The following is a 26,762-nucleotide window of genomic DNA, read 5'->3' as shown; positions in this document are numbered from 1 at the left end:
TCTGCGAGGTGAGGCTGCCCTGCTGGGGTGGCGAGTGCCCAGGGAGGCTCGCGCAGGGCAGCGAGGCTGGGGCAGGAGCCGACTGTCTGTCTCTCAGGGGGTCAGCTCAGGACATACAGAAAGAGAAGGAAAAAAACAATAATCAGATCTTAACTGCTGAGCGTGGCTGTGTACGGCCCCGGTCAGACGTCAGCTGCTCCCAGGGGAGCCCGGAAAACTGTTTGCAAGCTTCTGCTCCAAAGGCAGGGAAAAATCCATCTGCTGCTGATGGCAGGAGAAAAGGGCCCACGTAGCTTTGTTTTCCTCAGTATCAAGGAAGCGGTGTTTTATGGCATGTTTCGGGGACAACCTCAGTCAGAGGCCAGTGAGGGGGAAACTATCTTTTTGGTTCAAACCACCCTTGTCAGAAGACCATTTCTGTCCTCCCGGGTAAGGGGTCTATCATAGGCTTACGCCCCTCAGACGGTAGAGCAATGACACCTCAATTTTTGCCCTTCCTGGTACTGAACCATACATTCATCATGCCAGCCTTTACCTGCAGGATGAGCGGGATCTCCTGCTGTGCAGTGCACACTGAGACACTTCCCTATTTTGATTACAAATTAAAGTGTCACCAGCTGAGACCTGGACTTACTTAATCTCAGAAAATGCCCTCCACCCTGACAGGCAAGCGCAACTACTGAGACCAGGAGAAATTCTCGATCTATCAAGCCCTCATAAAAAGCTGGGACGGACCATCTGCAGCAGATGATGCTCGCTCTGAATATACCCTTTGTCAGAAAACTGTCGAGCTGGTGAGCTGTTTAGAGGAGGTGGAACTGAAAAGTCTCTGGTTTTGGTGCTGAGATTTACAACGACTGGTCAACTTGACTACTTTCAAGTTACAATGGGACCTCAATAAAGACAGAACCAACAGTAATTCTAAATTGAGATGCGAGGGGCTGCCTTTTTCATCCTTCCCCGCCTCAGCTAAAAGAGCAAATTGAACAGTGCTCGATTTATTCTCCACCAAAGCGCTCATAAGCGATGACCCCAGGCCTTCGCTCCCGGCGGGAGGTGATTACGGTGAATTTTCAGCCCTGACAGCTGCAGAGAGGCGCCCGAGGACCCGAACGCGGGGGTGCGTGCAGAAGGCGGACCAGAATCCGCCCTCCCCTCACCCCGAGGGCTAAATCAACCCCACGCCGTCCCGCCCGTGGGGGTGACAACGCACCGCTCCCCCTCCCGCGGGGGACAGCCCCGGCCGGAGGGACGGGGCGAGCCCAGGGCGGCCGCGGGGCCTCCAGGTAGGGACGGGCCCGGCCGGCGGAGGCCCCGCAGTGCGGGGGGAGCGGGCCCGGCGGCCCCCGCCCCGCGGCCCTGAGGAGAGGAGGGGCGGCGGCGGGGCGCGGCCCCGCTCCCCGGCCCCCTGCGCCGGCCCCCGCGGGCGTGACGGCGCCTCACGGGCGGGGCGGGCCCGGGCCTCCCCCCGCCCCACCCCGCCCCGCCCCGCCCCGCCCTGCCCTGCCCGTCCCGCCGGGCCCGCGCCGCGCCGGTACCTACCTGGCGGGGGTGGGAAGGGCCCGAAGCACCGTCCCGGAAGCGAAACCCCCCGAGCGGGCCGCACCCCGGAAGAAAATTCCCGCCCGTGGGGCCGCGGCTCGCATCGCTCCCCCGCCCGCCGCCGCGACACGCCCCCTCGCCACGCCCCGACACGCCACGCCCACCGTGACGCCGAGAGGGGAGGGGCGGTGCTCCGCCCGCCGCGCCGCGCTCACGTGACGGCGCCGGGTCTATATAAAGGACGCGCAGGCCCGTGGTAGGTCTTTACGATCTGCGGTGCAGGGTGGGTGGGATATCTCGGCTTGCCCGTGTCGTGCCGGGGCGGGGGGGGGGGGGGCAAGTTTCTCGCTCGGTGTGGGTCTGCGCCGCTCCAGGGGGTGGTGTGGAGCCGCTGCGGGTGGGGCTTGGTCCCCGATGGGTGCTGGCGAGGGCGGATGGAGGTGGATTGGGCCGGCGGGGCCCGGTCTGCGGCCTAGGTCGCTGGGGCGTTCTGAGGGGACTCCGCCTCGTGGTGGCTGGGGCTGGGGGTGGAGGTGGTGGCGGAGACCCAGCCAGAGAGTCGTGTGGGAGAGGGGTTCCCGTGGGACTGCGGGAAGTGGAGGCCAGCTCAGGCCCCGTGGAGATGGCGGGCCCGTGGAATTTCAGCCCTTAGGCCCGTCGTCCCGCGGCGCCGTGGGGAGGGCCGGGCAGCGCCCGGGGTGTGCGCTGCGGGGGGGCTGAGCCTGCGGCCTGCAGGAGTCGCGGCTCGGGGGTGCCTGGTGAGAAGTGGGGTGCTGTTTGCGTGGCGGGCTCTCGCCTGGGAGCCCTTTTCCCATAGGAAATGGTCCTGGAAGATGGTGAGATGGCATGTGCCCGCTGCAGGAGTAAGCGTTAGAGTTCTCGTTACTTTTTTTTCCACTCTGCACTAGGCTTTAAGGAGGTACCCTTGGCCAATAAATGGAAAGTGCAAAATGTAACAGTAGCGTTGTGGTAGGATTGAGGGTTGCTTTGATGCCTTGAACAAGACCTGAAAGGATAACACGTAGGTTTGAGAGGGGGGTTGAGTCCCCAGTTCAGTTAATGTCTTGATAGGTCTCTGAATTTCGGTTTGGTTATCAGAACTATGGATTTGTTTCTGTGTGTCCGGATCAGATAGTTGTTTTGTTACTCATGTTTAGTGTGGGTAGGAGATTGTCTAAGGGAGGCATCCTGAAAAGTCACCTTTGGGGTGTATCTTAAAACACTGGAGACAGATTGCCGGACCCCCGGGTGGGGTCGTGAGTAGGGAGAATTTGATTAAGTACTGTAATCAGTGGTGACCTTTGTATAAATGGGGCGATGGAGAAAAGTGTCCCATAAATGGTATGTTGAACTGTTAACAGTTTATTGCAATTAATCGTGTTCTTGTGGAGAGAGGGGAAGTGGGATGAAGTGTTACATACTGATCTGCTCTTTGCTTTGAGGAGACATCCGGAATAGCAAAAGAAATGCAGTATGAATCTTGCACCTAGTAATCCCCTTGTTTTAGCTTTGGAAGAACAGAGGAGTAAAACTTTGAAAAGGCATTGTTCTGCCTGTGGCATAGGTCAAATATGTTTAAAGGTTTCTGAGCAAGAGGAGGGTGATACTGGTTTAATGGTGGCCCCTGAACAAAGATTGGGACCCCCAAATACTGGGTATGGTGGCACAGGGGCAGAGAATGGGGGAAGCTGCAAAGTTATCACCATCAAGGGGGCGAGTTGGTCTTGGGGGCTGAAGGTTTTAGCCCCATAGCGGGATGAATGAGAGGCAGACAATGGGAACTTCTACAGGCACCCCTGTTGCAAGCTGTGGGGAATGAGGGACTGATGACTGTAAAAACAGTTTTCAATTATTGACCTTAGTAATTGGAAATTAGCTGCTGGGAGTTAGAGATGATCTGGATAGGGTAGCTAGTGCTTCTGAAATGATGATTGGAAGGCTATTAAAGCAATTATGCAGGTTTTGTTTGATAGCACAGAAAAAGAAATGGTTTGTAAAATGGCTAGAACGCAGGTGGAAGTGCAGGTTGCTTCGGGAACTTTGCAAGGGACTGTTGAGGTCCATTTTGTCTCTGATCCAAATTGGGACCCAAATATACCAAGATCAAGGCAGCTTTGAACCAATATCCAAAGTAGATTGTTTGGCATTTGAAAAGCCCAATGAAAGCTATTAATTGGTCCAAATTAAATGCAATTAAACAAGGGCTAAAAAGATAAAAGATCCTACTGTGCCTTTTGTGGTGGCCATGTTGTGCTTGATTTGTGCCTGTTTAAGCAATTTTGAAACTTCTGGTATGCACGAATAGATAAGAGACTCAAGAAACCTTGAGCTTTGTGATCAGAACTATCCAAAACCAGTTGACCATAAAGAAGCAGCGAGCCATATGGGTTTGCTCACACTGTGCATGCTTCAAGGGGAAAGTTCAAGTAAGGGGTACCAAGAAAACAACTGCCAGAGGGTCCCGAAGACCCTAAAAGACCACCTGACCCATTTAACAGCACATGCCCAGGAGGGTGGACTCATGTAAATAATTTTGGGGGAATAGATGAATATGTATAACTGTTCTGGGAAATGTGAATGTGCCTGCCTTAGAACACTGTAAGCCCCACTAACTATAGGTAATGGTCTGCATGCCAGGAGGAGCTATCCCCTGTGCATCCAGCGCTGCAATAAAGGAATGCCTGCTTTCTAAAACTCCAAAATTGAATCTCATGAGTTCTTTTTGATCAGCTTTTATGGTATCAGCCTGCTGCTCTCTAGAATTAGTGCTTGGAAGCGGATGCCCTTTCCTTGTGGGGAGGTGAGGTTGTCCCCTGCAGAATAGCTTGTTGGTAAGTGAGGAGACAGCCTTAATGGTACCCTGTGCTCTGGGTAGTAGCTGGCTTCAGTGTTAGAGTTAAAGGCCCCGTGTAACAGCAGTATGATAGCTCTGCTCGGACTTCCATGTGCCTGCATGTGATGAAAACTATGTTGGTAGGGACATCTGAGAGGGTGATGAATACCAACATATCTGAGCTGGGCATGGAATAGTGTGCAGTGGTGTCTGGCATGGCTAGAACACCATGTGGTCCTTTCTGAGCAGTCAAACTGAGTTAATGGCTGCAGGACTGACCTGGTGCTTAGACACTAGAATGGAAACTGTAGAAAATGAAGTTTAGTGGCTCTGTCCTGCTTAAAAACATGGGCTAGCAATTATTTTTGTGGCCTTATCTCTTAAAAGAGCTGAAGTGTAGATTGCATCAGGGCAGCTTTACTCTAAGGCTTAGATTATTTTGAATTTTACTTGTATCTTTCAAAAGAGTATATGTGAATATAACCTCTTCATTCTTAGAAGAAAAACTAATGGATACTTTCTTGGTTTCAGTTTAAGATGCATCAACTACTACACTCTTCCCTCTTAGGGCTTCAAAACAGGTAGGTGTTGCTTCTGAAATATGGAGTTTAAATTGAGAAATAATGTGTAGGTACACTTACAGCAACTAGCCTGGAGTGCTCTTCTACCTCAGAAAACTATAAAACACTTGCAACCACTGTGGTGTCTCTCCAGGCAGTCCCCACTCTTCCACTGGGAAAAAGTCACCTGTTTGTACTGGAAAGTGGATGTGAGGTTCATGTTTCTGAACCACTAGTCATGCTGTAACCAGACAACAGTAGTACCCTAGATGCCTTTGTTCCTTCATTACTGCTGTTTCACTGTCCCCAGCAATATAGTTTGCTGTTTGGAGAAAAATGCCTGATGCATGTTTCAGAAAACCTGTAACTTCCCAGGGTTGATGGTCAGTAACTCAGAGAGCCTATGATGGTTTCCATGTAAGAGTAGTGGACAGAAGTGATTTCTGAAAACTCTGTGCTGAGGCTTTTTTCTGTGCTCTGTGTTGCTGCTGGAGATGCTCCCCCTAATTCTGCAAGTGTTTCAAAGTATTGTATCTCTTCCAGATCTGCCACAAAATATGGAGACTTGATGCCACTTCACAAGGTAAGATACTTGAAAATTCAACACAAAATGGTGCTTAGTGTTTGTCTAGACAGTATCTCTTGTTCTGATAACATCACTAGGCAGACTATTCCTTGAGATAAGTGGTGCCACAATGATGACACTTATTTGCTACTCTTGACCAAGAGAATGATGAGCACTTTTACCACCATAACTTTCCTCTGAGGCACAATAACTTAGAACTCCCCTTCATGCTTTGGCTTCTGAATATACTTGTTCATAAGCGTTTTTTTCTTCCAGGATTTGAATTGTACACTTGCAAGACTTGCAGAAGAAACATCACCTGGTGAGAAACTGAGTCTTATATAGGGGTTTCTTCCATGGAGTTGTTGAAACACTGTAGTGGAAAGGGTGGGATGTGTAGAATGGAGGGGGAGGTGCTTTGGTATTAATTTCCACTAATATGCAGAAACAATTGATACTTGCTGGTATTCAAAAACTCTTGACGATTTCTTTGTGTTTTATTTGGAGAACTTGAATTTTTTTTAAAACTGTCACAAGAGATGATTTCTTGATACTGTTACTCCAAATCGGATACAGTGATGATGGCATAGTTCAGCATAATATCCTGTGATGAACAGTTTTGTCTTTCGCTCCTATCTGATGTATCTAGCTCTTGTGATCTCTTGCTAGGAGGTGTAGGCTTGGCCACAGAGGCTGAGGGAGTCTTGACTTTTTTTTTGTTCTTCTTTTGTTGCAGGCACTGGGAGATGAAGCTATAAGATGTGCAAGGTAAATTTTGTATTGCCTATATCTGTAAAAACTGATTTATATCCCTGATATGTGAAAAGGCTGTGTGTGATGACGGCATAGTTCAGCAGATGACCCATGGTGATCACGCTGTTTGTCTTTCGCTCCTATCTGATGCAGCCTCCGGTACCTTAGGCTGTTAGACAATTCGTGTGGAGAGCTGAGGGTTTCTTTTGCTCCATGAATGCATTTTAATAATTAATCTCAGAACATCAGTAAATTGGATAAACATTAAAAATTTAGTAGGTTGAATAGAAGGATAGAGAGTAGGCTGTGCTTGTGTAATTAAGCACAAATACAGCGGCATAAATTCAGTCTTTCAGTAGTGCAGAATCTTTTTTGATCTGATGTTAGTGCTCCAAGTTCTGTGTTTTGTTGCTTTGCAGGCTGCCCTGGACAGAGGATAATTGTGCTTCCAGTGTGAGAAGCTATTTCACCTGTAACTGATGTTGGTGAAGACAATTTGAAGGTAATTGAAAAACACTTTTTTAGATGGATGCTACATTTGGCTGTGCTGCATTTGAGCTGGGAGTTTGCTTTTGGAAATGAGGGTCTGCACATCGATTTTGTTTTTGGAAAATCTGAAGCAAAGATACTGGTACCCTAAGTGTGCATTTGGATCCCCTGTGCTTCACAATAAAAGCATTAAGTAATTGTTTTGGTGCTTTAAAGATTTCTAGAATGTGCCTGTTGAGACTAAATGGTGAATGTGACAGTACTATGGATTTAGCATCCGAAATGCTTTTTTAGTTTAGGTGAGCTTGGATGTTTACATAAAGCTCATGTCACTGACCTCTCATTTAGAGGTTTGCTCCTTTCTGCAATTCCAGAAGTCTCTGGAGTTGGGGAATTACCATCTCAAGGGTGTTGGGGGCCGAGTGCAGGGAGGTGGCTTTAGGCCCCCAGCCCCCCCTTGTGGAAGGGGATGGGAGTGTTGCAGCCTACTGTAGATGATGTTGAATCAGGTCTCTGATCCCAATGAGGATAAAACTTGACTAAATGCTGATACAGTATTTCACTGGAGCTGTTCTTATGTTAGAACTTTCTGCTGGACCCTGTCTAATAGCAAACTTTCCTTTGCAGGCTTCTAGAGTGTTTCTCATTGCCATGTAAGTACTTCTTTTAACTTTGCAAGTATTAGCACTAAAAAATATGTCTAGAAGTGAAGTATTTAACTGCATGTAAGCTGGGGGGGAGGTGCAAGGGGCCAGTGGTGGCTGCTGCTTGCATCTTGGCCAAAACAGAAGGATGCTGAAGGGGAGAACTGCTGGATAAGGCCCAGCCTTGACAGGCTGGTTTGTGCTAAACTTCACTGTGCCTGTGAGCTTGTGAGGCTGCCCCAATAGCGCTGTTGGTGTATTTGCCCTCTTCCCTGTAGCAGCCTTAGCCAAAAGCAGATAGCTGTGCAGTGGTGGTGTGAGCTGCCTGGGTGATGAGATATGACTGCCTTGACTTCAATCATGGAGGTCTGCAATTAGCTCTATCTGACTTCAGGCACCTGACTAGATCTCATCCTCGTGCGCTTGCTTGTGCGCTGTCATGATACTTTGCTTTGTTCCAGGGCTGGTGCAGTGGAGCTGGGGAGCGGTGCAGTTGGTAGTGCTGCCACTAAAAGTAAGTGATAGGTGATGGGGAAGTTACTAGGTACTGGCCTCTGATTGCAGTGTAGCTGCAGCATTAAGCAGAAGGGTTCTTAAGGATTTTTCTTACCTCTGCCAGTAAATCACAGGTTACCAGCAGCCTGCAGGCTTCATTTACCCAAAGTGCTGGGAACTGAATGTCATACTCTGTGACCAAAGTTGGTGATAAGATACAGTGATGATTGTAACAGTAATGGACTAAGGAGTTTCTGGAAGTCTTAATGAGGCTCTAGAGTAACATCAGCGTTGGACTGACATTTAATTTTCTTATGTATATATCCTAGGTTTGAGAATGGGAGAAATATGCAACTGCTATGGACTACTTGAGTTCCTAGCTGATAAGAATGTGTGGTAACCTGGCAGTGCAGAGTTTGTGCTGACCAAAGCTGATATAATTACTTGCTATTTTTAACTCTTTGCTGGTTAAATTTAGTGGGCTTCTGCCGGGAGTAGCACTGGTCTTCAGTAGTTGAAGTAATATGGCAAATTTTTTGTCTCAATGGCTACATTAGAGCTTTTATGTGATGTGATTATTAAGTTTCTCTGAACATGTACTGTTTGTGATGATTAATTCTAAGCAATGGGAATCTCTCTGAAAGAGACTGAGGAGGACTCTTGCACTGAAACAGTACCCATTCAAACTAACTCTTGAAGCACTGCCAAGGAGAGTGCGTTAATAAAATTTCACTTATTACAGAGTGAAGCTTGTGGGGAGTTGTGTGGGAAACAAGACTAACTTGTGTCTGAGGTAAGTGTAGAGTATGTGGGTTTTGATAATTGCTGGAATATTGTCTTTGTGCAAAATGCCTAGATAGTGGTGCCTACAATCAGTCCTATAACCTGATTGGTCTTCCCTTTATTGTATTCTGATTCTCCCACTGTCAGCTACTGTGGGAGTAAACATGATGTGCTTGAAGGAAGAATGCCTTTCTATGTAGTTCTGCATTTGGCTTGAAAAGGAAGGGCTCTTTCTGAGCAGATAGCTTGACAATTCCTGAACTAGTCAATGATAAACTTTATGAAGAGTCCTGTTTGTATGAACAGAAGGTGTGGCCTCAGTGACTTCTCAAAACAGGTGGGGGTTTATTGCTGGATGCCTTCACACAGTGAAGCTAGCAAGTGAGCTGAATCAGTGGAGACCACTTACCCAGTACAGTGTTGATAATGTAGTACAGTGGAATGCACAGCAGCAAACATAACTTTTCTGATTTATCTGGCTATTCAGTGAACACTGACACTGCACTCGAGTTAAAAAGAAAACCAACAAGATGCCAACTCTATGCTGTGGTTGTCACTAGTCAGTAATTTTTGCTAGTCTTGATTATGATGGCTGTACACAACTTTAGGATCAAGTTCTAGATGATTACTGTACAAACGTGTTTGCTCCAGCAGACTGATTCTCACTTAAGGATAGGTTTTCAAGATGATTGCTATGGGACTTGTATTTTAGGTATCAAAACTTACTGAATAGAACTTTCTGTTGGGGAGAGAGTATCACAAAGCAATGAGTAGCTTTGTACTTTTCCCCGTTTCTTCTAATGTTAGTAATTCCATATTTCTAGTTCAGTTAAAAGTAAGCTTTGTACATCCTATTTGGGTGTTGCAAGCTGAAGTCCTTGTCACTTGCCAGCTGAGATGCAGCCTCCTTGGAGGTAAAACTAGTTTGGTGAATAGAATTTAATAGATAAGTAATGGAACTTGCATATACTGATGTCTGTTATTCTGAAACAACTTCTGTTTTTCTCAGGAAAGGACTGTGCTGTCTGCAGCCTCATTAGGTAAGACCACACAGCAGATGAATTCTGTTAAAAACTTCTGGGAATATTTGTAGCCACTGATGAAATTTGATTCTGCCAAATGAATTACTATGATATTACAATTTCCGTTCCACTTTTCTCTGAGGCTACAAAGCTGCTGTGGAGCTTTTAGCAGTTGTGCTACTGCATCTCTTCATTGTGTTTTCTTGCTTTAGGTGAGGACGCAACTTTGAAACTACTGTGTGAAGAACTGAGAAGGTGAGCATTACTGTAGTAATAATGAAATTTATTTGCTGGAACAGATGATGATATAACCTTAGCTTGAACTCTCTCTCTGAACAGAGATGAAAATCTAAGGTCTGAGTTGTTCCCAGCAAGCTTCTTGTGCTGGTTTGGTGCCTTACGATGGTTCTTATGTCTGTCTTAATAGGTGGAAGATTGTGGAATAATGGGTTGCACTTGCATGAACAGCATTAAAAAAGCCAAGGTTTTTTTACCGCACTGTTAATGTTTGCCTGATGCTGATTGGAACCAATAAAAACGTATAAACTCTACCTGTTGTTGTGAACTGCTTTCTGACTTGAACAGCTTGCTGCAAAACAGCTCTAGGCTACTTTATAAAAGCTTCAAATGCTTCATTTAGAGCAGGGATTAAACTAGTTTTAAATGCTAGTCCTGCAAGTGTCTTTTAACTTAGGTGTCAGATGTTGCTAGGCTGCAGTTGACCTGACCAATACCAGGACTTGGACAAAGCTAAACAACTGAAGTAGTAATTAGAGTTTTGTAGGTGAGAGGTAAACACTACTACTTGTGTATCTGCTCCTAAAATTACAGGGCACCAGTAACTCTGGTATTACATGTTCAGGCACAGGTAATGTGCACAGAATAAGCATACAGTTTGGACACTTAACCCTTTTCCAATGGGCTCTTAGTCTAATCTGGTCACTGGCATTAGTCTGGAGCAAGACAGCATCCAGCCTCCGTGAGGAAAAAGCCCAGTTGAGCAAAGAGGTGGGAGGTTTTGATAATACTATTTAAAAACAAGTGTTACTGTTTGAGGCACTAGGGCCTGCCAGAACTCATTAATGGTAGGTTTCTTCTCTGAAAAGTTCATTTCCCCTTTATCTTGTCTCAGGAGTGATACCAATGTGGGAAAAGTCAGCTCTTTAAAGAACTCGTTGTCTGTAACACTTGAGCTATTGCTACAGCACTTGAAATGAGAAGTAAGGCTAGTCATCCAAACTGTTCTGCAGAAATATTTTCAGATTATTAGCGTTCCCTAAAACTTTTCAGTAAGAGGAATAGGTTCATTCTATCTCTCTCCTGCCCAGCTGGTACAATCTCCTTGAATTTAAGTTACATCTTGTAGAAAGAGCTGAAATCTTTTTAGCCAGAATAGTATTTCATCCTAGAGAAAATGCATTAGACATGATCCTGTGTCCACATGCAAATTAAATCTCTTCTGCACTAAAGCAAAAGCCATTAATAAGGTCTGTTTTCATCCAGAGCTGATTAGTAGCCTCTTAATACTTCCCTCCACCATATTACTTTTTAAAATACCACACTTCATTGTGCCTGTTAAAGAGCTTGAAGGGACTGTCATAGCCTGCAGTATAGAAGAAGTCTTCATGGAATGGTTGGCCTCTGTTTCTTAAGATTCTGGCCAAGACTTCAGCTTCCTCAGCGTATTTCTCAGGGGAGGCAAATCCACCGAATGACCTGGTAGAAGTGAAAAGGGGGAGAGGTTGTTTGTTAAAAGTTCAAGCCCCTGTTTTCACAGAAGGAAACTTCAGGCTTGCCAAGCATGCAGAGTTGGAGCACTTCTGATGCAGTTTGTAGTTACTAGGTAAACTATGCAGAACTAGCTGTTGGGGAGCATATGGCTATGCTTTAAAAGGATTTTAAAAAAAACCACCTAAGTTGCTTGCAATTCTGAGAGCATTAGCTGACACAGATTGTTGCTGGTGGCTTTAATACATGCAGGGAGGGCAAGTGTAGCTGGGTGCTTTTCCTGTAATAAAATTGCCATGCAGGTTTTGTGGGAGTTTGGGACTACAAATAAAGGGGTCTGGAAGAATGATTTAGATGTTCTATAGCACAAAATGTGTCCCAAGAGAAGAGGGTTCTGTAGGCTGCATTTCTATAAAACCCACTCAATGCAATATTCAAGAGCCTGCTGCTAAAGGAATGTTTTGAAACTTGGTCATTTCTTTCTCTTTTTAGTAAGACAACTGAGCATAAAGATTTAAAATGCTCAGGTTTTGCCAATCAAGGCTCTGAACAGCAGGATATATCCACAGTTAAAAATCATCTGTAAAAAAAAAAGAGTAGTCTAATCAATGGATGAACCCCTTTCAGCAGCTGCCTTCGGCTGGTGCTGCTTACCGGACAAAGATCGCTGCTGCCTTCCGCTCTTCAATAAACACATCTGAGTCAGTGGGCTGTGGGGGGGAGTCCTGGTGTTCAAAGGGCACAAAAAAAGATACCTTGAAGTCTGTGCAGCCAGATTTTATCAGGCATGTCACTGGCACAGTCATATCAATCTTCATTTCTAGAGAAGAGGAAAAAAATTGTCTAAGCTGCAAGCAAGGATAGTGCTTGAATGCCGCTGTAAAGGGTTGTGCGGATACATCCTAAAAGCAGATACCAAAGCAGCCTCATGGTTAGAATGGCCTAATGGAGTCACAAGGATGTTAGACCAGGAAAGGGAACCTGCTGTATCCTGCAGCAAATCTGGTTTATACTATTCAGCTTGATGTCCCATCTGTGCTTCTTGCAGTTCAAAACCAGCAATGTACCTTTCTCATTCTTCCCTTGGATGTAGTGGAAGAGTTTCCAGAAGCCCTGGCGCATTGCCTCCTTCTGGGTCTCTCCCCTTATGACTGTGCTGACCCATTTTGCTGCCTCGTACTGACGCAGTTCATAATCCTTTGCCTGAAAGGTAGCAAAAGTCACAGTAACTGTGGGATGACTATATACTACAGATGACAGAAGTTAATGGCTACCAGCATGAAAATACTGTTGCAATGAGGTAACATGGGGCAGCCTCTTTGCGGTAGGCTCTAGGCACACCCCTAATGTCAAACTGTTTGATGCCTCCCTTGTGAAACTATGCTGTTCTGCCTTAAGCCGAGCTGCTCGGAGCTGGTAAGTACGTGTTCCTCCTCCCCCTTTGCAATGAGGTGTGAACAGTGTCCATAGTAACATTTCCCAGCTCCTCCGTGCTCATCAAACTTGAGATTCCCAAATGCACCTTAGCTCTGAGCACCCTGACTGCAGAGAGCTCTCTTCCCTTGGCCTTTAGCAGTTACCATTGTCTCTGCTGAGCTCCACCGAGGTGACTGCAGATCCAGGGACAGAAAGGTTTGCTTGAAGGATTTGATCATCTTGCCAGAGCTGAAAGGCAGACACAGTTCATTGGCCTCTCTTCAATCAGTACAGTATATATGGGACAGAAGAAAGCACTAGGGCTTTTCTGCCCAATGTTTCCCTTGTCCCTGAAATTGTGAAAGGCCTGGATGCCACTGCTTATTCCCAATGATTCAACAAAAAGGGCTGAAGCCCTTTTAGCCCTGAAGGAACCAGTAGAGAACCAGGACCAAGAAACTTCCCCTAGGTTGAGGTGGGAGTGTTCTGTTTTCCAGGATATGCTGCCTTCGCTCCTCCATGAAGTGAAGGCATTTCCTGGCTGCAAAACAGAAGGTTGAGGTTCTGCAAGTGGCAGTTTTGTGGAAAACTGTAAGTAAAAAGGACTTGGAAGGGTTCAGCCAGTTTGCTCCTGGGTGAAAAGGTGTTGGTGTTGTTGGGTACTCTAGTATTGCCTGTGCCCATAGCTTTGGCCTCTCATAAGAGCTGATGCCTTTCTTAAAGGCCTTTAGCCCCAGAGTCCTGTGAAGAGATGAGATTTTCTGCATTTATGAGTATGTAGCTACTCTCCTAGGTAGCCTTCACACAAGGAAAAAGCTGAAAACATGAAAACACTCAACTTCCTCTCACTGTTGCAAATAAAGCAAGTGAAAATAAACAAAATCGCTGTTGAAATAATCACATCTGGTTAAAAGTCTTGAGATTTTAGGAGCCTTTTATGATTTTTGTGTATACCAGGCAGCTCATAGTGCATAACCTACATCCTGAGGAAGTCTCTGTTTTCTATTATGTTATGATGTCCTTTGCGCTTCACATTCGAAAGCCGACATGTTAATTTGGCTATTATGATTCTTAGATTATAGTACATTGTCTTCTCAGAGTATAACTTAGTTGCATATTTCTTGGGACAGAACAAACTTTGAAGTTATTTTTTTATTTCTCCATCTCCTCAGCTGTTTATAACTGCCCACACAGCAAGAGGCCACTACTCTGTCACTCATGGCTCTACTTTTTCATGGGCTTTTAGTAGTAAAGGTGCACTGATGCACAGCATGTCCCGCCTCCAGTGGCGAAATCTGTAAGGTATGCCATCTTTAGCAAGATACTGTGAATGGCTATTTTTGTAAAAGGAAGAACTGCCTTGTGGTACCTGACTACCTTCTTAACATTTTCTTATGATGTGTAGACTGCTGATGAATACTCCTAATCCTCTGCTGTACCCTGGTTTAGAGGTGGCTACAAGGAGTTTTCTCTTTGGGATCTATGAGGTTGAAAAGCTGCTATAAAAAAAAACCACCAAAAACAAACAAACAAAAAAAAACCACAACAAAAACGCCCCAAAAAAACCTGCTGTCACTGATTTCACTTATAATCGTTAAAATAAGTAGCGCACAGAGTGCTCATGTGTTGAGCTTTTTCTAGCAGCACCTTTAGTTGTCACCCTAGGGCAAGGGAAGATAGAGAACTACACAGCAGGAGACATGCCAGCAGTTGAAAGTAGGCACTGTCCCACTCCCTGTCCCAGCCTGAAGACAGAACACCTCCAGTAGCCTTTAGCCAAATGACTGGTCACTTGGGACTGCTGCACAGTCCCAAGCTGGCCAGTTGTACTCTTAACACACTTTTTGTCCATAGCATTTACGAATTACCAAAGAGTAACAGTAAAGCAGGAATCCAGTCATTTTATTAGAAGTAAATGTGAGCAATTATACAGAAACTTCCTACTGTAACTTATTTTATCTATTGCAAATTCAAAGACAAAGATGATGCCTCTTTGCAGTCACTTCACTTTCAATTTCTCCTTGCTACAACTTGACTGAAAACACATTGCTCCTCTTCAGGTGCTCCCCAAGTACGTTAGAAAGCAGAGGAGTAGACGTTCCTCCGTTTCAACACATGCTGTTGTAGTAGCTGCTGTACGAGCTGGCTTGTCCCTGTCCTTGCCGATTCCAACCCCTTTCCCCACCACACCTTTTCTTAAGTACTGGTTAGATCTTTCACAGCTCTGTCTTTTATAGGTTTGTGGTCAGTACTGTTGGTGACTGCATGTAGGAAAGAATTGTTTGGGGGGCGGAGACAGACAAACAGAAGCATCAATATTTACACTTGCATTCATTTTTAGATCTACAGGAGAGCTTAGCTTTGAGATTTCCATCTGTTCATATAAATATTACTGTAGGGTGTCTAGGCTTTGTCTGCAGCTGTTAACACATGGGCCAAAGGGACAGAGAGCGTAGCAGGCATCTTCAGCGGGTACAGTGATGCTGCGAGTAAGCATGGCCAGAATGTGCCGTTCCACAAGCTGCTAATTATATTAGGAAAGTGGAGAAACTAGACATACTTACGTTTTAAGCTGTCCTTATCCTTCTAGCTGTTGTAGTCCTTCTGAGGCTGCACATACTCACAAGATGCTGTGTGTCAGTGTTTATTTTAGTTTGGCAAACTCCGCCCATGCCTCAGCCCTGCTGGGGGGAGATGCTGTTACGAAAACCAGAAGGTTGTAGCCTTGTCCTCCTCTGGAGAGCTCCCACGCAAATGCCGAAAGCCCCACCCACTACTGCCCACAAAGCAACATTGGGTCCAGTGTGTGATCTGGCTCCATAAACAGTTTTGCACCCTTGTGTAACTTCCCCTGGTTTCCATGGCTTTGTGCCTACTTAGGTCAGGGTCAGCAGCAGGTTTTGTGCTCTCGGGAGAAAGAATTTCACATAAATAATGTTTCCCCCCCCCCAACTCAGATTACATGAGAGTGATGGTACAGAATGACAGCCTTTCCTTTTTACCCCGGGGTAAAATGGTAGGTAGAAATCTGGCTGCAAACTAAGCTGAGACTGTCCTCATGAGATTTCTGCTGGCATGTTATGAAAGACAGACAGTGTTCTATATTGGCTGTCTGTTTAGAGCAGTATTTGAGACTAATCAGCCCCCTTAGCCTGTGGATATCTGCACAAAGGGGTTATACAAAGCTGTTGTGAAATTCTGTCCTGCTTATAATACACAGAGTGAAGCTGGACTCTTCATTTAACCAGCTGCGGCTCCAGACATACTTAGGTACCAGCACAATAGGGCAGATTAAACTTCACAGTTTGAGTTCTGAGAACACCTCCTGTGCTTGTCATGGTTTGTGCAAATTCCTTATAGCCAAATTCAGCTAAGCTCTCTGGGATATTTGAAATCAATAGCTGGGAATGACTTTTAACAGGAAACACACTTTGCTTGCAGGGAACTTCATCAGCATTCTGTGTGATACACTGCTATTCCAAAAGGGGGAATAAAACCCCAAAACCATGCCAAATAGCATTGCAAACATATCTCTAAAGCCACAGAAGTGGAGTAGTGTAGAGTGGTTTACTAATGGAGCCTGTCAGAGCATGCTAAGGCCTGACATGCAGAACCAGTTCTCTGCATGCTTTGTACTTCTGTTTTACAGAATAAACTTTCCATTTTATCTGTATTCTGCTTGGGTCAAACAGGAAAATCAGCAGGGTGGTTTGGAGAAGCAGAAGCTGCTACTTCTTGGTCTTTGCGTAGGAGCTACAGGCGTGCAAAGGCACATACTTGTGTAAGGTTAGCTGCTTCGTTACTCTGTCACCCTAACATTCCTGTCGAGTGTGTACTAGTAATAATTTTCTCCAGAGTAGAGAAGGCCATATAAAAAACTATACCCAGCCACAACAGTTTGGCAGATCTCAACAAATTTACCCCAATCACGAGCATAGAGGAGTATTGCCTCGAAAGGGGGCAATTAATCTGTAGATAAACACAAGCCCAGTGTGGATTCTGGTTTTGTTTCTGAAGCAGAGAGGCCTAGAACAAATCCCCAGTCAGTTTGTATGTGTCCAGCTGATGTCCCCAACAAAGACCTAACTGTTCTGCTGGAGTAGCCTGAGGCTGGAGAACAATCATCAGTGTTTTCCTGAGAGGTTGTTTTCCAACACTCTTGTTTTTCACGTATACATTGAGAGAACATGTCAACAGTTGGAAGAGACAGTAGGGCAGGCATAAGGACATGCATTCTGTACATAACTATATACGTACTGAAGCTGTATATAGTTAGGGGGATGGGGAAGGCTTTAGAATGCTCTCCATTCAGCTTGGTCTGGACAGGCTGGAGAGCTGGGCGGAGAGGAACCAAATGAAGTTTAACAGGGGCAAGTGTAGGGTCCTGCACCTGTGGAGGAATAACCCCATACACCAGTAAAGGCTGGGGGTAGACCTGCTTGAGAATAGCTCTGCAGAGAGGGACCTGGGAGTTTTGGTGGATAATGGGATGACCATGAGCCAGCAATGTGCCCTTGTGGCCAAGAAGGCCAATGGCATGCTAGGCTGCATTAAGAAGAGTGTGGCCAGCAGGTCGAGGGAGGTCATCCTTTCACTCTGCTCTGCCCTGGTAAGGCCACATCTGGAGTACTGTGTCCAGTTCTGGGCTCCCCAGTTTGAGAAGGATGGAGAGCTTCTGGAGAGAGTCCAGTGGAGGGCTACTAAGATGATGAGGGGACTGAAGCATCTCTCTTGTGAGGAAAGGCTGGGAGACCTGGGGCTCTTTAGCCTGGAGGAGAGAAGACTGAGAGGGGACCTTATCAATGCTTATAAATATCTACAGGGCGGGTGCCAAGAGGATGGGGCCAGGCTCTTTTCAGTGGTGCCCAGTGACAGGACAAGGGGCAACGGGCACAAACTGGAGCACAGGGAGTTCTGCTTGAACATAAGGAAAAACTTCTTTACGCTGATGGTGGCGGAGCAGTGGAACAGGCTGCCCGGAGAGGTTGTGGAGTCTCCTTCCCTGGAAATATTCAAAACCCACCTGAATGCATTCCTGTGTGACCCGCTCTAGGCAAACCTGCTTTGGCGGGCGAGTTGGACCAGGTCATCTCCAGAGGTCCCTTCCAACCCCTAGCATTCTGTGATTATGATGGAAGCTGACACACAGTCTCACAGGTACCTCCAACTAGGGAAATCTGACTGTGCTAACTCTGTACCCCTTGCCCTTTACACAGGAAAATAATGTGAAAGAATTGGTTTAGCACTTGAGGTCCCAGTAGTTTGCAGAACATACGACAGCACAGTTCAATGGCATATGTATACTGCTAGTTTGCCTGGCTATCGCTCCTGCATAGGGAAAACCAAAAATGGGCGGTAAAAAAGGCTCATGCTGCTTATATAAATACCGTATGCTATACCTCTGACGCAAAGAGTTGCTGCCCAGAGGAGCCCCAAATGTACTATTTAAACAGGCAGTAATTAAGTGTCAAAGGTAGCCTATGACACCTCTATTTAATGTCATATATATATATGTCTGGGACTTGGCTGGTATTTTCTAGAATAGCTGACAAAGCAATGTTTTTCTGTACTGTTGCCTTAAACTCGAGTAGAGATGAGGGCACAAACACAAAACCATGCGGTTTGTAGCTTAACTTTACTGTTTTCAGCAGGCACTTCTGTGCAGAACACTGTAATGAACTTGTAATTTCCATTTTTTCCTCTTTATGGACCCTGTCTATAACAAGCCCAGTCAAGACTTTAAGCAACATACTGTATAGCAGAAATGCTTATGTCTGCTCTGTGGCAGCATTACAATAGCTGTTGTCAAATTCATGCAAGTGTGTTTTAAGTTGCCTTTATCCCTGGTGGTAAGCCCAAACTGCTTGCACAAAAAAGATGAATCTTTTCCACAGACCTAATTGTGTCAGAATCAGAGAAGCCTGGGAAAAAACGTTTTGTTACAGTATGGTTAATGATAACTTTGAAGCATGTTCTTGTAACTGACAAGTCCATTGCGTAATATTAAAAAATTGCATGTGAGGGACAGAGACACTGCATGTGTCTCCAGTCTGGCCTCTCACGTGCTCCAACAAGTGGTCTCATCTCAAACGCTCATCTCAAAACTCAAAGGCAGTTTTGCATTTCTGCCTAAGCCTGTCAGAGCATCAGTTAGCCTTGCGTTTGGTAATGATTTTGATTTAAAAGAACTATTCACGTATAAATGGCATTTGCTTTTGCAAACACACACTTACCAGATGATGCAGAAGCCATTACCTCATAACACAGAAGTTGAGCATGTGATGTACTGTAAATAGTAGTCCAGTGCAGCAAAAGTGTCTTTAGATGTTGTTAAATGAACTGTGGTTTTCTGCAAATTCATCTCCCAAAAGAAGCCTCTTATCTCCTTGCTCTAAAGAAAGAGAAAAACTTCTAGAAAATTCCATTTTATATCTTATTCTTACTTTCAGCATGGAAAATGAAGAAGCACAAGCGTACCATTGTCTATAGAAACAGTTGACTGTACTATAATACTGTTCCAGGGAGATTCCATGTCATCCCTTGCAAATCAGGGAAATGAAATCTCTGCCGTAACTCTGTGAGATGGTATTTAGACCTTATGCTGTAACCTACACATTTTATGTCAGCACACCAATTTGTTACCATTGGATTGGCCTTCAGCCAAAAATTATTTGCTTTTTGGAAATGGATATGTGGATTTTGTCCATGTGCTTTTTGCCTGATTCCAGCTAATTACTTACAAGTGACACATGAAGTGTTTGCATCTTCCTGCTACCTTGAACAGCCGATTCAATGACAGCGTTATCTAAAATCTTGCTAAACGAGTGACTCCTTGTTAGCAGCTCACTTTCCATCAGAGACTGCATGGAACTGACTGGCCTTGACCAAATAAAAAGCTTCCTACATCCAGCACCACTCCAGAGCACTTTGGCATTTCCGAAGATTTCTCTGCTGAAAGTCACATTTTGGAATCATTTTAGGTTTGGAGAACTAATCTTGAATTATTCCTTCCTTCCAGCTGCCATGAAAAACTTTCCTAAACCTTTCTCTCTTCTGTCTATGGAGCTCAGAGAGAGACTGGAAGCTTTCTCAGCTTTATATACTGCTTTATTCACTTGGCTTTTTTCCAAAATAAAGGTTATTTTTAGTAGGGATCTGTTTAGGGATCTAGCTATCAGCTGAACCGCACAAGCAATTGTCTCAATAAACTTCTTTAGCTAGCATTAACACTTAACTAAATCCACAGAAAACCTGCAGTCTTCTCCAAGTGCTGGAAGGAGAGGGAGTAAATTCAGCTTCCCCTACAAATTCATCATATTCTACTGTTGACAGGTTTTTCACAGAAAAAAAGAACATAAAACAAGGTGATTTTTTTGTCTTCAAGATAAGGACATATCATTCAGGGAAACAGGATTAAGGTCACATAGGTAACAGTGTTTGCTAGAAAAATGCCTGGACACTGTGTTAAGGTCCTGACTCTGCTGAAGGGTTATTATGACATGATGGGAACAGCCCCATGAGTCTGAAAAAGATCCAGGTATGCAAAAATTGCCTTAGAGAACCCAGGGTTTGTCCATGGAGTCCCAAGGACCTGAGAAATGTCCACAGATGGTGGAAGCAGGCCCAGAACATAAGGATTAATAACTTAAAGAAAATTTTCTCTTAAAATGGTATTTTCACTTTTCCCAAAACGACATGAAGAGCTAACTGAAACTGAACTGGTGATTTTCTTGCTAGGGGTGTCTCCATTGTGACATACAGCTCTTCAGCGGTATGAGTCGAGGACCACTGTGGTATGCATTGGGTAATGTGACGCAGAATGAGGAATCCGTTACAAAGCCCTTGCGATCTAAGGGTGAATGTATGTGTTGGCACGCAGGCGTTAGTGATGCAAGGCTGTAGGAAAGTCTTCTCTTTCTGGCCTGTCAATCCAGCTAACCACCTAAGCATGAATCAAGCGGTTACGCTAGCTGAGGGTTTATCTCCTAAGCTTCTTCCTGATCTTAGTTACATGAGTATGGTTCGTATCAGAACTTCTCCCATGTTCTAACAGAGGAGATTTTGGTAGTGGGCGTGGGGTTTTGGTGGGCATTTTTGTTACTTAGATTATGCAAGTAAGGCCTCCAGAGATGGATTCTTTAAGAACCTGGTCACTCTCTCCTTTCTCAAGATAAGCCACTGCTGCATTCTGCAGCAGATGGCACTGTTGTTTGTGTTCAGAGGTGAGTTTTACTTTAATATAGAAGTTCCTCAAACTTTTGATTGCCAGTGGTCCCTTTAGATCACTAATGGATCCAAGTGTACTGTGATAGTTCTTTCTATTTCTAAAGCCTTACATTTGAGTATACATTGGTATCCATTAGTTGACTGTTAATTGGAAGATTAAACAGTTAAGCATCTTAACGTCTGAAAAATTAACATCTTGTCATGTTAAACATCTTTTCTGCAGCTGCCACACCAGTCTGAGTGTTTGTGTAAAACAGTTAAGAAAATCCTAAATTAGGAAAGTCTTCCAGGTTATGCTCAATTCTAGAAGAGTTAAACTGGCAAGCTTCCAGGCAGAACTGATAGCCAACTTAACCGTTTAAAACTCAAATTTGAAAACTGAGAGGTCAGTATATCTTTTGATTTTTTGCAGCTTTAGATTTAGAGCAGAGAAAATGGGGTAGATGCACTACATACAATGCCATCATGTAAGATGGTGTACTTCTATATACCAACCAAGACAGTATTTAACAGAATTTCATCACTTTCATAGGTGTTGCTTTTTGAATTTCTGCCATCATTTAGTCTTGGGTACTTCAAATTTGTTCTGAAAATAGACTTTGGTTTGTCTTTGAAAGAAAATTGTATCTGGATACATTTATTTATTGCAGAGAGAAACAGAAGCAAAGCTGTTGTTTAATTATGCAGAACCAGAACTGCACTCATAATAGCTTGAGAAATGGGAAAATCCAGATGTGTATAGGTAGAGAGAAATGTGATTTGAGGAAAGTAGGAGTAGAGGATAGAGGTGGTAAATTGTAGTCAGTGTAGAAAATGTTGGAAGTGTTAACACAGCAACAACAAAAAAGTCTGGAGGAAACTTGCAGGGCCTTTGGCTTTAGTAGTTAAGCTACCCCAGCAAATCAGTTATTTGAATAATGGAGTTCTTAACAGATACATGAATCCACTATGTTGGCACATGGCAACAAAAAAGGGTTTATAACTTCCCTATTTGAAATTACCTTACGGAGTTATTTAGATAAGCTTTTGACATTGATGTTAATTTCTTTTCCTTATAGAAGAATTGCTTAAATCTATAAAAGTATATTTTTATTCCTGTACTTGTTTTGGAAAAAATAGCAACTGACTTTTGTTGTTGTTTTCACTGGTGTCCTTATTATCCTCTGAGCTTTGGCACCACTGACACTTTACCGCTTAGTTCAGTGGTAAGTGGGAAGACACTTTTCCGGTCACTGCATAGCATGCTGCAGCTGCAGACAGCCTAAAGTCTACTGCCTTGCCCAAAATCTACAGTGCAGATTTTGGAACCTGAATGTGAGTTCATATATTCAGATTCTCCCGAATATAGATTCTCGCAGCCATTTAAGCCCTCCTAAATGTTTGGGTTGTTTGTTTTTTTTTTTCCATTGGAAGGATATATTTGGCATGAAACATGCACTTGAAGTAAGTATAAAGGAAAGGAAGTATTTCAAATGGCAACAGTAAACTAATTTCTCCTTTGTCTCATCCTTAAGACTCTGAACTCACATACACATCGTTGGCACTGCTGATTGCACATGGTATGCTAGAACCCGGGAGAGTAGTGTAAAGGGACATGCAGGGATTCATTTGCTGACGACTGTAGAAGGAATGAAGACAGTGAGTAATTATCCACTGTGTATTATGTAGTGCTGCTGAACTGGACCTACGCCGTCCTTCAAACCTCTGTGGAATAACTTGTGTATTGGTTTTGGTTAAAGCACCGTCTTTTCCCGTCTGGTGATTCCATAGGGCCTTATCAGTGTAAATATTCGAGCAACTTAGAATCTTTACCATCATTTTCTTATGTGCTTTCCTTCCGAAGGTAAGCAAAGGCTGCCCTGAGACACGAAACCCAAGGACTGGGGGAGAAGGACAGAGGCAGTGAGGGGAGTAAGAAACAACGATCATGGCTTTGAAAGCTGTAGGAAGACAGTCCCAAACCTGAACCAGCACTGAACTAAGGAGGTGATGGGCTGGGCAACCCTAAAATTTCTCAAAATGTGTCTGAACTACTGTAAGATTTTAACCCCCTCTAGGCTGCACTAAACCGCTGTATACCTCTTCTAAATTGCTCTAAAAGTCCTTTAATCAGCTCTAAAGAGCTGTAAGGACCTCTGTATTGCTGCGATGAGGCAATTGCCTCAAAACAGATGTAATTTACACAACTAAGTGGTCTCTAAACCACTCTAAAACTCTTCTAATCAGTTCTAAACTGCCGCTAAATGGCTCTAAACATATCTAACAATTTATTACCACCTTTAAACTTCCTGTAAACCAGTCTAAAGACCTGAAAATTAACTCCAAATTCCCCCAAAACTCCTGAAAAGTTCACTAAGCAGTTTTTGAGGAGCTGTAATATCCCTTTAAAGAGTGCTAGGGTCCTCTAAACTGAACTAACATCTTTCTAAACCTCCTCCAAGCAGCTTTCAGATTGATCTGATCTTGTCTAGAACTCCTCTATATTGATCTGAAGATCCCTGAATTTCCTTTGGACCTCTTAAACTCCTCTAAGGACTTCTAGAACTCTTGAATATGCTCTGAGGTGCCCTAAACCACTCTAAAATACCACCAGACAGCTACAAAACACCTCTGATGAGCTCTTAAAGAGCCATTACTATACCCACTAAATTATACTTTTAAAAATAATTTAAAACACTCCAGGGTGCCAATAAACCAGTCTGGACTTCTTTAAACAGCTCCAGAATACCTCTAAAATGCACTACACTGCTCTACAACCCATCTAAACATCTCTATAACTCTTCTAATCAGCTATAAACAACAGTGAGAAGCTATAAATTCCTCTAAAACCTCCACTCTGCCTCTCTGAAACTCCTCTAAAGGATACTATACTAATATTTAAAATTCCTCCACACTGCTTTAAGCAGCAGTAAAATGCTTCAAAATAGATCTCAAACCCCTCTCAGTCTCCTTGCAACTGCTCTAGAACTCCTTTCTGCAGTTCTGAAACTCCTGTTTAGAGAAAGCACTAAAACTTCTCTGAAGTTCTCTAAAAATGCTCTAAACACTAAGCAGCTCCACACTGCTCTAAATCGATCTAACTCCTCTAAAACCCCTATGAACAGTTCTAAGCAGCTCTAAAGTCTTGCAAAGTGTGCCAAGACTCCCGTAAAGCACTCTAAAACAACTGTAAACTCCTTTACCTCTTCTAAACCTCTTCTAAGAACCTCAACGCACCTCTAAACTGATCTAAAGCTCCTCTATGTTGCTATAAGCAGCACTAATATTTCTCTAAATACATCTAAAATGCCTCTAAATCTTTACTGTACTACTCCAAACTCCTCTACACAGCTCTAAAATTCCTCTAAAGAGCTCTAAGCAGCTCTAAACCTCTTCTAGACCAATCTAACTCTTACAGCAGCTCTAAACCTCTTCAAGCTGCTGTAAAACTTCTCTCATCTGCTTCAACAGCAGGAAGTAGCTCTAATACTCTCTTAAAATACTCAGAAGATCTGAACTTTCTCTAAATGGCTCTACAGGGCACTGAATTGTCTCTGGACCTCCCCGAAATACACTATTCTTCTGGGGCCAGTACTGCTTAACTTCTTCATTAATGACCTGAACCATGGAACAGAGAGGACCCTCAGCAAGTTTATAGAGGGACCTTGACAGGCTGGACTGACAGGAACCTCATGAACTTCAACAAAGTAATTGCAATGTCCTGCAGCAGGGGAGGAATAAACTCATGCACCAGTACAGACTGGGGCCACCCAGCTGGAAAGGAGCTTGGCTGAAGAGGACCTGTGGGTTCTGGTGGACAAGCAGAACATGAGCCAGCAGTGTGCCCCTGCAGTATCCTGCATTAGGAAGAGAGTTGCCAGCAAGTTGAGGGAGGTCATCCTTCCCCTCTGCTCAGCACTGGTGAGATGCATCTGGAGTGTTGGGATCCCCAGTAAAGGGAAGACATGGACTTCCTAGAGCGAGGCCACTGAAGGGCCTCAAAGATGATCAGAGAATCTGTATTACAAGGAGGGCTGAGAAAGCTGGGACTGTTCAGCCTGCAGAAAGAGAAATTACCCAGAGGGATGAAAGAGCATAGAGAAGAGGGGATTTCTGGAAGAGTGAGATGAGCTTCAAAGAAAAGAAAAATACATGTTCTTTGTGATAACCCGTTAATAAAGCCAAACCCCAGAGAAAGTGATCTCTGCATGTGAACAGCCCACAGTGAGCATATTTTGGAGTGGAGGAGGAATACCACAAACCCAAACTCCTGAGATTATTATGTGAATACATGAAAAATGTGCTCCCAGAGCACACAACAACGGGGGATTGTTCTCTTTACTGCAGGCTCTGGATGCTCTCAAAACGCACTCTAATGGAAGGTCTGAAAGTGCACACTGAAAGCAGGATGTTTTATTGCACCTGTTTTACGGATGAGTGTAGAAAACCCAAGTGATTTTCCCCAGAAGCAAACCAAGCCCACAGGAGAGCTGCAAGCTGCAGGCGTTGGGGCATATTCAAGAAAGACCTATTGGTGTCTTTTTGGTGGTCAGTCCATGTGCACTCTATATGGCCTTTCATAGCCTCTTTACTTCTGAGTCTGTTAAATGACAACCACAAATCGGTGCAGGGCACTCCCTTGTCTTAAGAGGTGCTAGTGGTCTGCTGGTCAGATCGGCTGGGAGAAGATTTGAATTCTGGACCAGCGGTGGTTCTGGTGGGACGGAGGAGGATTGTGCTGTGCACAGCTGCCTTTCTGCCACAGGGCCCAGACTCTACACATGGTGCACATCTGGTAAAACCACATGTTGGAGAAGAAAATGAGCCACATGGGCTGCATGCAGGGAGCGGTTTTAGCTCCCCATGAGCCATTGTTTCCTGCACACTTATCATAGCCTGACCTCCGTTTGCCTTTCTCACACAGCGGCATGGATCCTCCCAGCTCCCAGACCGCGTGTCCCAGAGCCAGGGCACTGCACTGGTGCTGGGAGTGCTTCCAGCACCACAGTGGAACAAGAAACGGGCAGGAGATGAGGAAATGGGCAGCCGAAGCCTTTCCAGGTTGAAGTCCTCATGGTGTCCTGAAGCCCCCGCAACGTGAGCTGCAGCCAGGTCGTGGTGGTGTACCTAGCGGGGCCAAAATGAAGCAGGTTTTCCCCTTAACTTCTCATTTCTATGGATCTTGAGGCTTTTGGTTTACAGCATGTTTTTTCTATTCATGCATTATTTGTTTATATGTTATTGGTTTGGGTTTCTCTTATCCAAATAGTGATGATTTGTAAAAGAACTGCAAATTAGAGGCACTGAGTAACAGGAGGTCCCCACCACAGCAAGCATCCGTCAGAGACAATATGTGTAGAGCTTGCAGCTAGATAACCATGGCAAGGAACAGAAGAGCTAAATACGACCTCTACTTTACAAAGGGGGACTAAGGCACAGAGATCAATGGCTGGCTTATTTCTTCAATGCCACAACTTTTAAATTTGATGCTGAGTACAGATTTGAGACCCCGGGGGTGAAATGTGCACATTTGTCACTTAAAAGAAATGCAGAGATGTAAGATGAGTTGGAACGATGCTGAATTTTTTTGGGTGTATGGGATTCTGGTTTATGATAGTGGTAATATTTTGATGCTTATCCTTAAATTACTGAGCTGTAGTTTTAGGTTTCATCTTCAGTTGCACCTTTATTTTTGTCTGGGAAGAGAGAAAAGATGAAATTTGACTA

At 44.5% G+C, this 26,762-nt stretch overlaps 1 protein-coding gene, 2 long non-coding RNA genes and 8 other non-coding genes across 11 annotated transcripts; 10 read left to right on the top strand and 1 right to left on the bottom strand.

The window, feature by feature from the left end:
- Positions 1 to 1,746: 1,746 nt before the first annotated feature.
- LOC147415887 (uncharacterized) lies at positions 1,747 to 6,750 on the top strand. The gene is made up of 6 exons (XR_015183417.1): positions 1,747 to 1,798; positions 4,907 to 4,956; positions 5,479 to 5,518; positions 5,777 to 5,822; positions 6,237 to 6,268; positions 6,673 to 6,750. It is a non-coding gene; the product is annotated as an uncharacterized LOC147415887 (long non-coding RNA).
- LOC147415892 (small nucleolar RNA SNORD74) lies at positions 4,488 to 4,565 on the top strand. The gene has a single exon (XR_015183464.1). It is a non-coding gene; the product is annotated as a small nucleolar RNA SNORD74 (small nucleolar RNA).
- On the top strand, positions 5,334 to 5,400 carry LOC147415891 (small nucleolar RNA SNORD75). Its single transcript, XR_015183442.1, has one exon. It is a non-coding gene; the product is annotated as a small nucleolar RNA SNORD75 (small nucleolar RNA).
- Positions 5,624 to 5,705, top strand: LOC147415890 (small nucleolar RNA SNORD24). The gene has a single exon (XR_015183456.1). It is a non-coding gene; the product is annotated as a small nucleolar RNA SNORD24 (small nucleolar RNA).
- Positions 6,068 to 6,148, top strand: LOC147415889 (small nucleolar RNA snR60/Z15/Z230/Z193/J17). Its single transcript, XR_015183465.1, has one exon. It is a non-coding gene; the product is annotated as a small nucleolar RNA snR60/Z15/Z230/Z193/J17 (small nucleolar RNA).
- On the top strand, positions 6,326 to 6,409 carry LOC147415888 (small nucleolar RNA snR60/Z15/Z230/Z193/J17). Its single transcript, XR_015183467.1, has one exon. It is a non-coding gene; the product is annotated as a small nucleolar RNA snR60/Z15/Z230/Z193/J17 (small nucleolar RNA).
- Positions 6,751 to 8,478: 1,728 nt separating the features above from the next.
- LOC147415886 (small nucleolar RNA SNORD79) lies at positions 8,479 to 8,557 on the top strand. Its single transcript, XR_015183441.1, has one exon. It is a non-coding gene; the product is annotated as a small nucleolar RNA SNORD79 (small nucleolar RNA).
- Positions 8,482 to 10,237, top strand: LOC147415883 (uncharacterized). Its single transcript, XR_015183416.1, has 3 exons — positions 8,482 to 8,674; positions 9,674 to 9,941; positions 10,114 to 10,237. It is a non-coding gene; the product is annotated as an uncharacterized LOC147415883 (long non-coding RNA).
- On the top strand, positions 9,756 to 9,831 carry LOC147415885 (small nucleolar RNA SNORD47). The gene has a single exon (XR_015183450.1). It is a non-coding gene; the product is annotated as a small nucleolar RNA SNORD47 (small nucleolar RNA).
- LOC147415884 (small nucleolar RNA SNORD81) lies at positions 9,978 to 10,055 on the top strand. The gene has a single exon (XR_015183458.1). It is a non-coding gene; the product is annotated as a small nucleolar RNA SNORD81 (small nucleolar RNA).
- Positions 10,238 to 11,227: 990 nt separating the features above from the next.
- HEBP2 (heme binding protein 2) lies at positions 11,228 to 13,072 on the bottom strand. Its single transcript, XM_009955591.2, has 4 exons — positions 12,995 to 13,072; positions 12,482 to 12,617; positions 12,069 to 12,234; positions 11,228 to 11,402 (listed from the first exon to the last, which is right to left on the bottom strand). Exons 1-4 carry the CDS (start codon positions 13,067 to 13,069, stop codon positions 11,228 to 11,230), a joined length of 552 nt encoding a protein of 183 aa, XP_009953893.1. The 5' UTR covers positions 13,070 to 13,072.
- Between the last annotated feature and the right edge of the window lie 13,690 nt (positions 13,073 to 26,762).

The sequence above is a fragment of the Leptosomus discolor genome, chromosome 3, assembly GCF_034619465.1.
Source record: "Leptosomus discolor isolate bLepDis1 chromosome 3, bLepDis1.hap2, whole genome shotgun sequence".
Classification (NCBI taxonomy): domain Eukaryota; kingdom Metazoa; phylum Chordata; class Aves; order Leptosomiformes; family Leptosomidae; genus Leptosomus; species Leptosomus discolor.
The sequence above is the reverse complement of the archived record's forward strand: the minus strand, read 5'-3'. Positions and strand labels throughout refer to the sequence as shown.

Coding starts and splice junctions, on each gene's coding strand:
- HEBP2 (XM_009955591.2), bottom strand. CDS start 13,069: ATGATCAAATCCTTCAAGCAAACCTTTCTGTCCCTGGATCTGCAGTCA. Junction 12,618..12,994: donor GGAGCTCAGCAGAGACAATG/GTAACTGCTAAA, acceptor GCTACCTTTCAG/GCAAAGGATTATGAACTGCG. Junction 12,235..12,481: donor CCAAGGGAAGAATGAGAAAG/GTACATTGCTGG, acceptor CCTCTTCTCTAG/AAATGAAGATTGATATGACT.